The sequence below is a fragment of the Camelus dromedarius genome, chromosome 6 (assembly GCF_036321535.1).
Source record: "Camelus dromedarius isolate mCamDro1 chromosome 6, mCamDro1.pat, whole genome shotgun sequence".
NCBI lineage: Eukaryota > Metazoa > Chordata > Mammalia > Artiodactyla > Camelidae > Camelus > Camelus dromedarius.
This window is the reverse complement of record NC_087441.1, coordinates 66,246,009-66,258,839: the sequence shown is the minus strand read 5'-3', so window position 1 is coordinate 66,258,839 and position 12,831 is coordinate 66,246,009. Positions and strand designations below refer to the sequence as shown.

General features: G+C 37.6%; 1 protein-coding gene across 2 annotated transcripts in view; it reads left to right on the top strand.

Annotated features, from left to right (window-relative positions):
- The first annotated feature begins 621 nt into the window (after nucleotides 1-621).
- The window catches only part of TTK (TTK protein kinase), a 39,441-nt gene continuing 27,231 nt past the window's right edge, over nucleotides 622-12,831 (top strand). For both annotated transcript variants that reach the window (XM_031455968.2, XM_031455967.2), the window contains exons 1-10: nucleotides 622-750; nucleotides 1,916-2,056; nucleotides 4,598-4,820; nucleotides 5,182-5,288; nucleotides 7,511-7,654; nucleotides 8,127-8,241; nucleotides 8,401-8,464; nucleotides 8,559-8,653; nucleotides 9,114-9,201; nucleotides 10,470-10,590. In XM_031455968.2, the coding sequence (XP_031311828.1) occupies nucleotides 1,918-2,056; nucleotides 4,598-4,820; nucleotides 5,182-5,288; nucleotides 7,511-7,654; nucleotides 8,127-8,241; nucleotides 8,401-8,464; nucleotides 8,559-8,653; nucleotides 9,114-9,201; nucleotides 10,470-10,590 (1,096 nt within the window). In that variant the 5' untranslated portion in view covers nucleotides 622-750; nucleotides 1,916-1,917. The remainder of the gene's footprint in view (nucleotides 751-1,915; nucleotides 2,057-4,597; nucleotides 4,821-5,181; nucleotides 5,289-7,510; nucleotides 7,655-8,126; nucleotides 8,242-8,400; nucleotides 8,465-8,558; nucleotides 8,654-9,113; nucleotides 9,202-10,469; nucleotides 10,591-12,831) is intronic.

Here is a 12,831-nt window from a genome sequence, read left to right as displayed (position 1 = left end):
AGTTCAGGTGTAGCCATCGTGTTGGGCGTTTGGGTTCTGCGCAGAATTCTGACAAAAGGGAAGAGCTCAGCTTGAAGACGACGCATGGTCATTCAAGGATAGTGGAAAGACATAAGTCGAAGATCAAGGACAAAATAGCACTGAGATTCTTGAGCTGGCAGCGGGGCTGAAGGTAGCATTGTGAACGATCCTTCCTTGCCACATCCTCTCTCTGCGCAGCAGTGAAGGACCGAACTCAGCTCGGTCTCAAAGACCGAGGACTGAGGTGGCGCAGGCGGGGAAGGGTTGACTCACAGGATACCTTTTAGGTCGTGATGCTGGGAGCAGCATCCGCGCTCCCAATTTTCCTCTCAGCTCCTATTTATCTCTGCCCGGAAGTGGCTCCTCGCGGGCAAAACTGTGGCCTTGTTAAACCGGAAGGTGCAGGAAAGCCGGCCTACTGGCGCCCCGGGAACACCGGCCGAGGGTCAGCACCCCGGCACCCGGCGCCGCGCGGGTGAAGTCACAGCGGAAGACCCCATCCCTCTGCACTTTCACGTCTCAGGAGAAGGGGCGGTGCCGAAGCGCACGAGCCAATCACGGCGGACGCGTCCACGTGGCTAGCACTGACCAATAGGCGCCCGCGGCGGTAGCGGCGGGGAAATTCAAATGTGTTTGCGGACGGGGACGTGGATTCCATCTTTTCTTCTTAACTCCGCTTTCCGGCGGAGAGTCCTGTCTCGCCGGACCACGGAGGGACGGCGGCGGCAGGTGTGTGGGCTGTTTAGCGGCGCAGAGCGGGTCGGTGAGCCGTGGCGCCGAGGCGGGGAGGGCTCAGAGCCTGGCAGCAGCCGTGGGGTGCGGCTCAACGGGCTGGGAGGGGGGAGGGGCGGGGTCGCTGCCTCCGCCAATCCTCCGGAGAGGACGGCTGATTTTGTTGAGGTCCCTGGAAGCATAGGTAGGTGTGGACTTGGCTGGAGAGAGGGTCTGGCTGGTCGTCTGGGGAGACTCCCTTTCTTGCCTGGTGTTACAGAACAGGGAGAGGAGGTGGTGGCCGTGGTTCCGACAGTTACCTTTCGAACCTGACTGCAAGGGGAGAGATCTAGCTGCCCACTTTATCGGCCCTTGTCATTGTTATGCTCGAGGTCAGGGGCGACATGGATATCAGTGACCCCAGGTTACTGGTTGATGTTTGAGAATCACAAAGATGAGACTGACCGGAAGAAAGAACGCGGACAATTTGTTGACCAAATATCAACACCGTGCAGACCTGCAAATGATCAGGACGCTACGAATACAGTAGATTCTTGGTGTTATTAGGATGATTAAGGCACTAAATCATGTTTCCTCCAGATGTGCACAAGAACAAGCCTGCTGATACCCCGTTTATCAATAAAGGGCTGTGATGTATATATTCTGCTTTGAAAGCAGTTGCAATGTGCATGTTTACTGACCTAAAGCAAATGAATAAAGGAAAGGTCATTCGCATTACCAAAGGATTTTTTTTATGCCTATATGTCTCTACCAGAATCCAAGCAAGCATTTCACCACGTTTAAAAAAAAAAAAAAAAAAAAAGACTGAATTTGCAGATGGCCCAGAGAAAATAATTATGGAAAAAGTGAAAGGAAGTTGTAGAAGAAAAATGGAAAGTTTGAAAGGGGGCAGCAATTTCTGTGTTGTGTGGTGGCTTTATAGAAGTTCTCTTGGAAAGGAAAGATGTGTTTACCTGTTGGAAACCTTGGTGGATAGATCACAAAGATCTATCTTTTTTTGTTTTTGGGCACATAGCTTCACAAATACCTTCTTAATATCTGTGTTTAGATGTATTTATATAACTAATGCTTTAGTCTTCTGGGTTCTAAAGGCTAGTTGCAACCTTTTTTTCTTTACTGCTGGTAAAAATAGAAATTATGAATGATTCAATTTTTTTCTTAGAAATGGAGGCTGAGGATTTAAGTGGCAGAGAATTGACAATTGATTCCATAATGAACAAAGTGAGAGATATTAAAAACAAATTTAAAAATGAAGACCTTACTGATGAGCTAAGCTTGAATAAAGTCTCTGCTGATACTACAGGTGAGTTCCTTTTTTTTTTAAGTGCCCTCCGAGGTAAAGGAAGGAAATGTTAACCACTGGGTTCATGTAATGCAGTTTTCTCAGTTATTGATAATTACCAATTACAGTACAAACACTTCATGTTTAATGTGTGGAAATATTCCCACAATTTCCCATTTTCTTTAAAAAGGAAACTTAATTTATTACAGTGTGCTCAGAGGTAGTTTTCTTAATGCTTCCATTATTGGCAGCTGTTGTTTCTGCTGATCTGCCTGCCATCAATAGGTAAGCCATTTTTTTTCCTGTTCCTTTTTTTGCTGCAAACTGAGAAAACTTCACCAATCTTAATAAAATGATGTACAGACTTAAAGTCAAACACTCAATTTTTGGTGTGAAGAATCTTCATGTTACTCCCCTGGTCTTTTTTTTCCTATCCTCCCTTGCTCGCTGTGTTCCGGCTTCCTGGCTGTGTCTCCTATGTAGTTAGACCACCTTCTATCCCAATGCCTTTGTTCTTGCTCCCTGCCTTGAACACCACTCCCCAGCTCTCTGCCCACTCTTACCTCCTTTGTGTCTTGGTTCAAATGTCATCTCAGTGAGGCCTTCCCTAACCCACCTACTTAAAATAGCAATCTGCCGGGTTGGCTGTGTGTCCCCTCTCTCCCTTCCCTGTATTATTTCTCTCCACAGCACTCACCACCTTGTATCTCATTTCCTCATGTGTTTGCTTATTACCTATCTCCTCTAGAACGTGAGCTCCATGAGGGTATGGTTTTTATCTGGTGTGTTCTATCTGCAGAGCTAAGAATGGTGCCTGACAAGTAGTAGGTACTCAAGTATTTACTGAATGATAAAAGAGTGAAAGCACCCAAAGTTTAATGCCCTAGTTTTATGAAAAGTATTAGCTTCAAAAGCCAAATTCTTTTCTGTACTTCAGATTGAGTTTTTTTGAAAAGTGACCTTTGGATAAGTTTGTTATATCCATACTAACCTGTAAATGGATAAGGGATTGAAAACAAATGGAAGAACCTGCAGCTAGTCATAATGGCAGATCATATTCACTTGAGACAACTTAGAAACTGATCATTCTGGTGTTAAGCAAATTCTTAATATGAAGATATGCTCTCACCATACTTTATTTAGTGTGTTTAGATAGTGCTAGTAAAGCTTGTACACCAACGTAGATTAGTCCTTATTTAAAATCCTTAGTTCACTCAAAACTGCAAATACTTAACATAAATTGTTAATTGGGATGTAAGACATTATAATACTGAGGAAGATTAAAACTGTGGTTTCTTTTTTTTCAATCTTTTTGGGAGGATGACTAGGTTTATTTATTTATTCATTCATTCATTTATTATTATTATTATTTTTTAATGGAAGTACTGGCGATCAAACCCATGACCTTGTGCATGCTAAGTATACACTCTACCACTGAGCTATACCTTTTTCCCAAAACCATGGTTTCTTGATGAGGATTTATGCATCCACTGTGCTACATTGTAATATGTGTTTGGCATCAGATGAAAACTAACACAATATAGACAGAATGCTTTAAGTTTTGAACACAGGGACAACGGGGCATGAGGAATTCATCTACAAAGACTGTTTTTAGACATCCTGAAAACTAATTTGTTAGGAAAGCGATGAGAGGTAAAACTGGAAAGTGAAGTTTAGATCAGATCAGATTAAATTTAAAGACAAAGCAAAGTTATGAATCTGTTATGTTTTAGTAAAAAGCAGAAACAGTAGTTTTTGTTTTTAAAAGGGAATGTTTAGCCCTTGTTGAAGGTAACTGAAACTAACAGAGGAATGATAGCTTCTCTGAGAAATCTGAATTTAACAATATTTAGTCATGACTAAAATATCAGGAACAGGAGACTGACGTTAATTCACGTTGTTTTTATAGAAACTATTAACACTAAAGAAAGTAAAAAATAAATTACAACATTAAATTTATGGAGAAATGTGGGTAACTTGGAGGGAGAAGAAAATGACCATATCATTTGCTTATCTTTTATAAGCTGGTTTTGTTTGATTGGTTTAAAAGTGAGTTTGAACTATATGGAGATAATGTGGGATGGATAGGTTGTAAAGAAGGATATGTTAGGACGAGGGCAATAAAGTCTATAAATTTTTAATGTATAGATCATTGATGAAGGATTTTCCAAGAAAGTTGGTTCTGATGGGGGGGCAGGCTTAAGTTTTATTGGATCATTAGGATGCTGAAATAGAATTATGCTGCTACAGCATAAAATTTTCTTAGATTGCATATAGTTTTTTTTAAAGTTACTTACAAAAAACATCTATTTCCAAATTTTTTTCTTTCCTTCAAAATATATGGTTTTTGGTAGTAAAATATATGCTCATGAAGGATATATATGGAGTAAATAAGTGGCTTACATTTACACAAATTGTTAAAATTTTTAAAAAGTATTTTAAGGAGTTCGTGTACGTTCATACTGAGAGTATAAATGATTAACTGTAATTTGAAAGAAAAGTGTAATTTGGCATTTGGTTTATGTCTATCTTCTGTTGTGGTGTATTTTGTCCCTTACTCAGATAACTCGGGAACTGTTAACCAAATTATGATGATGTCAAACAACCCAGAGGACTGGCTGAATCTGTTGCTCAAACTAGAGAAAAACAGTGCTCCTTTAAATGATGCCCTTTTAAATAAACTGATTGGTCGTTACAATCAAGCAATTGAAGCACTTCCTCCAGATAAATATGGCCAAAATGAGAGTTTTGCTAGAATTCAAGTGAGATTTGCTGAACTAAAAGCGTAAGTATTAGCATTTTAACTGCATTTAGCTAACTACATTACATAACACATAACGACATCACCAAAGAGTACAATGAAAACAACGTTGTCAGGATTATCTGTAAGAAATTTAATATTTTTGACCAAATCCTTTTGTTTATAATTCACAAATGAATAATGTAAATCTTTACTGTGTACATATTTCCACAAAAGTTACTCTAGACTACCTAAAAAGATCTTTAAAAGTAACTTCTTAGTGTTTAATTTTACATACAGAAAAAGAGCAATATTCTTTGTCTTTTGGAAAATAGAATGAAGAGTTATCAAACTTAGACAACTGTGTCCCTTTTCTTAAAATTTGACTCTGAAATCTTTATTTCAGTATTCAGGAGCCAGATGATGCACGGGACTACTTTCAGATGGCCAGAGCAAACTGCAAGAAATTTGCTTTTGTTCATGTATCTTTTGCACAATTTGAACTCTCACAAGGTATTCTGAAAATGTCAAGTCCAAATTTTAAGTACAAGATAATGTCCCACTGTAACTTACATTCAAATATTAAATCGTGTGTATGAAGTAGAAGTATGAGGCAAAAAGCACGAAAGCTGATCAGATGAGAATACGGGGGAAGAATGCTGCCCAAGTGGAAACGTGGAGAATGTTTGCTATGCTAGCTCCCCGCTTGTGAGGAATAATCCAGGGAAATAAGCGTGAACATCATGTGTGTGCTATTCGTTAGATTCAGGAAACATTAAAGGAAAATGACCCCTTTACTGAGTATTTGTGGGATGAAGGATATAAGATATTTAAACTATTTAAGCTAGAGCTTAAATAATTTTTTCATGTCCTGTGGTGTCATAGCACCAAAATATGCGTCAGAATATAATTGTAGCATTAATTGATAGTTCTCTTTTTTAATTAAAAAAAAGTAAAGTGCTATGGAAGCTTTTATTTCTTGCTCACTTTGTTCTTCATGGTCTGGACTTTTTGGACAGATCTTGGGCAATCTCTTCCTCAGACATGTTTGGCTGGTCTTATGGCCTTTTCTCTCATTCTCTGGGGCCTTCAGATCCATCCTCAGCTGGCCCTCTGGCCCTGCATTCCTGTTTTCCCCTTGCCTTGTTTCTGCTCCAGCCCTGGTCCTATTTACATCAGAGATACGCACATCATCACCACTTTACTGGCTCAGCCAGATTCCTCCTAGTCATGTCCCAGCAGGGCTCACTCCCTGGAGAGTACTCTCCAGGACTGAGGTTGGAGGAGAGCTTTGTACAAACTCAGATAGTGGTTTGAGAATCCTGAACTTCTACTCATTCAGGTGATTTCTGAGTCCTAGTTATCTGAATCATCTTCTCTGATCTATCCTGTTCACTATTAAGTGAATTTAAAAAAAAAAATCACCCCTTTCCTGCCTAGGAAAATTGACTCCTTGGCTGTTAGAGTAAGTAAGTTTGGCCAGGCCTTTAAGACCCTCTATCTCTCCTTTGTTCTATTTTTTACAGTTTTTGAGGTGTTATGGCCTATCAACAGCAGCTATAAACTTGACCTCTTTAGAACACAAATTTTGAAAATCTCAAATTGTATTATCTTTAAAAAAGAAATAAATTTCATCAATCCCACTGTGATGTAGTAGTAAACTCAAGATCAAAATTGTGACTAGTTTAAACAAAGTTGGTGAAAAGGCTTTCAGGAAACGTGCAGAATTCCTGAAGTCCTCTGTGTTTTTGGTGTGTGTGTATTTTTGTGGGGGTGGAGGACATTCCATAGTTTTTATCAGATTCTCAGAGGAGTTTATGGCCCTAGTAAGATCCCTAATTGCTAGTTCCTGTCTCAGTCTATTTTTCCTCCTTTGCTATCCTGAAATGCTCAGTACATGAAATACCACTACCCTGAATAAATGTAGACTTAACTATTATCAAAGATGTTTCTATTCTTAAAATTTGTAAACTGTCAGGAGCTAGAGGCCATCTCTTCATCGTTTTTATACCCCAAATGCATAGCATAGCTCAGTGGCTCCCATAAATGCTGGTAACACGTTTCATAACATACATGATGTACATATTTAATATTTATAAATGAAATTCTAGACTAAATGTATTGGGTAAATTTGCAGTTGATAGAAAATTTGTTTGGTAATTTATCTGTGGTCAGGAAGGTGATTTTTGTCATCTAAGTTATTTTGCATTGTGGGGGTGGTGTAGCTAAGGCTGGGAGCTAAAGATTCATCTTTATTGTTACCTTTTTTTTCACATGAATCCTTTTGATGGGGATTCCCTTTAGCAAAACATGTCAGCCTCATTTAAACGTTATCATGAATGATAATTATGCTCTGTTGTAACAGATTGATGCTCTTGGGGCCATTGCAACATCTCAGACTTAGTTTTCCCTTTACTAAATTCCCTCGAGTTTCTGTTTTAGTTGACCTTTGCTGTCCCCACTTTGTAACTGCTCTGTTAACATTTCTTTTACTTCTGAAAACGGTCAGTGGTGATAAACTAATACATAATTACACTAATTACATATTACACAAGTAAACTGACATGAACTGTTATCAGAAGTCAAATTGCTCATTTGCTTATGAATAAAGTGCGTGAGCCTTGGAATAAATATTTTTGCCTAAGACTTTTAAGTTTTTTCCTAGGTCTTGATGAATATGTATCTGGGGCGTGAAGGTTGTTGCACTAAAATGACTTTTTTTTTTACTTTGTCAGGTAATTTCAAAAAAAGCAAGCAACTTCTTCAGAAAGCTGTGGAATGTGGAGCAGTACCACTAGAAATGCTGGAAATTGCCATTCGGAATTTAAACCTTCAAAAAAAGCAGCTGCTTTCAGAGGAGGAAAAGAAGAGTTTATCAGGTAAATGTATTAGCATGTGCTAAGGCTTTTCAGTGTTATTTTATTCTGCAAAAAAGCATTCAGGATAATATTTTATAGAAAAATTTATTTAGAATGATTAAAATCTAAGATTAAGCTTCAGATATAAAGGAGATAAGACTTAGAAATAACAAAGTCTTTACTCCCTTGTTAGAAACTTTTTTCCCCTTAATCATTCTCTCATTGTTAACACATTAAAATCAATCTAGACGAAAGTGTGACTTTTTGCTTTTATAACTAGAGAATATGTCTTTACTCTGAGTAAACAGTTAAGTAATCATGAAACAGTTATGAAGTATAGAGAATTATCTTCATAATATCTCATATCTGCATATCTTATTTGGGGACAAATATTTATTATGAATTGACTTTTTTAATATTCTGATTTATGAGATTACTTTTGTATATGCCTTATATCTTTAAGAATTTAATTACAATTTCAAAATGTTTACAGCATCTACAGTACTAAATGCACAAGAACCGTTTCCCAATACACTTGGACATTTACAGAATAGGAACATCAGTTGTGATTCCAGAGGACAGACTACTAAAGCCAGGTTTTTGTATGGGTAAGGAAACTGAATCCATTTTTTAAATGCTGGTCATACACTTACTTATACAACTGCATACATATGTTCATGTTATAAGATAACCGTGTTTAGAGTTGATGAAAATGCATGTGTCAATATTGTTCTTTTAAAAATCGGGGGTATTTTCTTTCTGTTTAGAGAGAACATACCCCCTCAAGATGCAGAGATCGGCCATCGAAATCCCTTGAAACAAACAAAACGAGTAAGTTATTTTTAATCTACTTTGATTAAAATGGTATTGGAGAGGTCTCTGTTTATTTCCTAGTTAGTTACTTAATCTTTCAAAACATTTTCAGTCATGCCCATTTGGAAGAGTCCCAGTTAACCTTCTAAGTAGCCCAGATTATCATGAGAAGACGGATGGTTCAGTTGTACCAACTTTTGCTAAAAGGTATGTTTGAGTTTTAATTTTTTAATTTGTTTTCAGTACTTGAAGATTGATGACAGAATGATCTTACAGTCTTTTACTATGTAGTAGTAATTATAATTACATTTTCATTTAGTATTAAAAGTTACCAAGTCTCTCAGTGCTATCAGGGACAGAGGAATGAGCGGGAAATAATGACTATTTTACTTTTTCACCCATTAAGAATATTGCAGCTATTATTTAATATGGAACGGAGGAGGCAGTCACCATCTACACATCTCTATGACTTTTGTCATTGCTCAGCACCAAACTCAGTCATATTTATACCAGAGCCATGTTATTTTTAAAAACATCTCAAGTGATTTTTCCAATTAAAAGATGTAAATGTTGTTTGAAGGCCAACTTTAAAATGGAAAAAAAATAATACACTGAAAAGACTGATTTCAAATTAAACATTAAAATTGTTTTGTTTCGTGAGTAACAGACAGACCTCTGGATTAGAATGCCGAGATACAATTGTGCCTGGATCTAAATCAAGTGGAAATGATTCCAGTGAATTGAGAAATTTAAAGGTATTTCAATTTTTAAATCTTTATATGGAGCAAGGGGTCCTGATCCAGGGTCCATGGGTCTTTTTCTGGAGGAAGGGTCTGTGGTTTATGTGATATCTCCAGTGGTGTTCCTGAAGCCCCTGGAGAACGTAGGGCCACTAATAAAGGAAGTAGCTCAGAGGTCCTAACGTTGTCCTACACTGAGGTGGTAGAGCAAGGATCACTGATCTTGGATAACTTTGAAGTAGCAATTATTATGTATGTGTTTAAGCAGGTTAGTTGGCCTGGGATTGAGAATAGCTGGGGGAGCCATGCCCCCCAGCTTTTGTTTCTTGGTGTGTTTAATCATATGACCTGGTTGGGCATCTTAGACAAAAATGAGAGAGTAACTTTGTGATGAGGCAGAGGTGAGGACTTAGTCAATCCTGATCTGGCAGAGCAATGTTGTGTGAACTTCAAAGACAAAAAAATAGCTTTAGTCCCTGGTGCACTGATTTTTGTGTGTGTGCGTGCAACAATTTTAATTTTTTTTAATTATTGTTATTTTGTTGTTGTTGTTGTTTGGGGGGAGGTAATTAGGTTCACTTATTTACTTTTAGAGGAGGTACCAGGGAATGAACCCTAGACCTTGTGTATGCTAAGCATGTGCTCTACCACTTGAGCTGTACCCTCTCCCCCACAGTGTACTGATTTTTAAGGTTTATACTATTCCTACTGTACTTGAGTAAAACCCCTGACATCACAGTGTGGGTCTTTTCAATTCTGTATTCTTTGTAATTCCTCTCTTTCATGATCTGTGCTTTTAAATAATGACTTTAACTAATCTACAGCTATCTTAGAGAATAGTGCATAGTTGTGTCAAAAGTTTACTTTCTGGATTTAGAATAATTACTGTCTTAGACTTACATAAATCTTAATTTTGACCAAAGCTGTTATTTTTGGTGATAAAATATACAATCATAGTAAGAAAATAATGAAGCACATTTTATGTTGGATTCAAACTTTCTAACCTCTCTAAGTGAATATATTTTAGCATTTGATTAATATTTCTGTTGAAAGCAGATTGGCCAAATACTGTGGTTATGGCCATTCCCATTGTTCTAGTCAATAATTCAAGAAGTTACTCTTTGCTGGGATTTTATGAGTCTCATGTAATTATAGTAGATAATTTTCCTAGCAGTCTTTTTACAGAAATGAGACTTAGGTATATTGAAAACTAAGACAGGTTAGTACTGTTTCTGTTTATGGTGAGACTTTATTTTATTTGACATCTTATTCTTTTTATGTAGTCTCTTCAAAATACTCGTTCCAAGGAAGCTCTGATATCCGATGAGAAGAGTTCTGAACTTTTTACAGATTCAGTAACCCTGAAGAATAAAAGTGAATCAAGTCTTCTAACAAAATTAGAACGTAAGAGTGACAAAATACTTTTTTCATTGAAGAGAACCACTTTGTTACTTGCGAAAGCTGACCAGCTACCTAACAATTGCAACTTAAGACTCTGACCTTGTATTTCAGCTACTCTACAAATGTAGAGTGTATGAAAAGTATTAAATTCTGTAGCAAAGGAGGTTTATGTGCATAAAAAGAAGAGCAGAGGGAAAATACAGTGGCATTGAGTTATTTTTTTCAGTAGGGTTGACAGATACTTTCTGGAAAGCAGCCAGAAGCTGTATTTACATGACAATTCTCCTTTTCCTCTTGTATCAAACATTTGCTTTTCCACTGTATGAATACTATGGTAAATGTTCTAAGGATATGTAAATGAATGAGGCAGGGTTCCAGTGAGGTTGCTGTCCAGCATGGGAGATCTACTGATAAATATAATGCAGCATAGAATGTAGAGTCTCATCAGAACCACATCAATTAAATGCCATGAGGACTCAGAGGAAGGAGAAGTCTGAGGAACTAGTTTGGTTTCGGGGAAATAAGGAAATAATTTGTGGTGGAGAGGACATGTAAAGAACTGTTAGGGTTTAAATAGGAAGAAATAGCAGTGATAAGAGTATATCAGATGGAAGGAATAGCATAAGCAAAAAGAATAAAGCATTCTAGGAACAAAAGATGGTCTAATTATGCTGAAGACTGTAACACAGGTGGTATAGAAGTGGGAGATAAGACTAGGTAAACGTTGAATGCCAGGCTTACCTTTTTTTTAGATGTTAGAATACCATCAAAGGTTTTAGAATGGGATCATTAATTGGATGATGATTGTCCAAACAAAGGTTGCCAGATTGGGTGTAATTTTTTTTTTTAATTGGACTGAGAAGGCACACTGGGACAAAATTAAGCTTGACCCAGACTCGTGGTTTCCCTGGGACTTCCCTGGTTTTAGCCCTGAAAGTCCCATGTTTCAGGAAAGCCCTCAATCCCTGCAGACTGGGATACCATTCTTTTGATGGGGAATATATCATCCCTTGATATCCACAGGGGATTGTCTCCAGGAGCCCTCACACATACCAAATCCTAGGATGCTCACGTCCCTTTTATAAAGTTGTGTAGTATAGTCAGCCCTATGGAACCTGTGGACACGGAGGACTAACTATAGACTCCTAGTCCTAGTATTTGGGGGAAACTGTTATATTTTGTGTTTTTATGTCATCTATTATAAATTGGTATGGTTGCAAAGTCATCTTTATCAAACATGCTTGTTTATAGTACTAACCTGGCACCTACTTTCATGTCTTTAAGTGAATGTTTCTTGAGTACCTACAGTGTGTCAAGGATACTTTATTACACAGTAAAACTTCCAGTCAGAAAACTGCCCAAATCATAAGAGTATAGCCCAATAGCCTAATGGAATATCATCTCTTTCACACTCATTTCTGTCAAGCGTATTCAGAGAGGGGTTGTTGGGTCACAGGATGTGCATACGTTCAGCTTGTCGATAGTGCCAGTTTCCAAAGTGCTATGTTTGACCAGCAGTTGTTGGTCTTGCTCATAGTCTCCCCAAGAATTTTATTGTTGGTTTCTAATGTTAAACATTCTGATCCTGCTCATTGTGGTTCTAATTTGCATTTCCTTCGTGTCTATTGATATTGCACAGCTTCTTGTGTTTACTGACCACTTGGGCATCCACTTGTGAAGTGCTTGTTGGGTTTTCTATTTTTTCTCATTGGGTTTTCTTTTCTATTGGGTTTTCTTTCTTTTTCTCATTGATTTTTAGGAGATATTTATATGGTCTACATACAGATGCTTTCTTGACTTTATGTGTTATAAGTAACTTCTCCCATTATGTGAAGACTTGATGAAAAGAAATTCTTAATTATCATGCGTTTTAATCTATCAGTCTTTTCCTCTATGAGGAGTCAAATCTTTTCCTACTCCAAGATCAAAAAAATATTCCATATATTTTGGACGACATCATTTTACCTTTCACATTTAGACTTACAATCTACCTGAATTTAATATTTATGTAAGTTAAGATCAAGTGTCAAGATTCATTTTTTAACCCCATGTCGATATCCAGCAGCATTTATTGAAAAGACCCTTTTTTCCCTCAGTGAATTGTTGTAAGTTAGATGATCCTATGTGTGATACCTGGTTTGGATTCTTCTCTTTTGCGTAGTCCTTTTTGTCTTTGTGATAATGCTGTCTCAATTACTGCAGTAAGTCTTCACATCTGTCAGTGTAAATCTTGTAACTTCATTC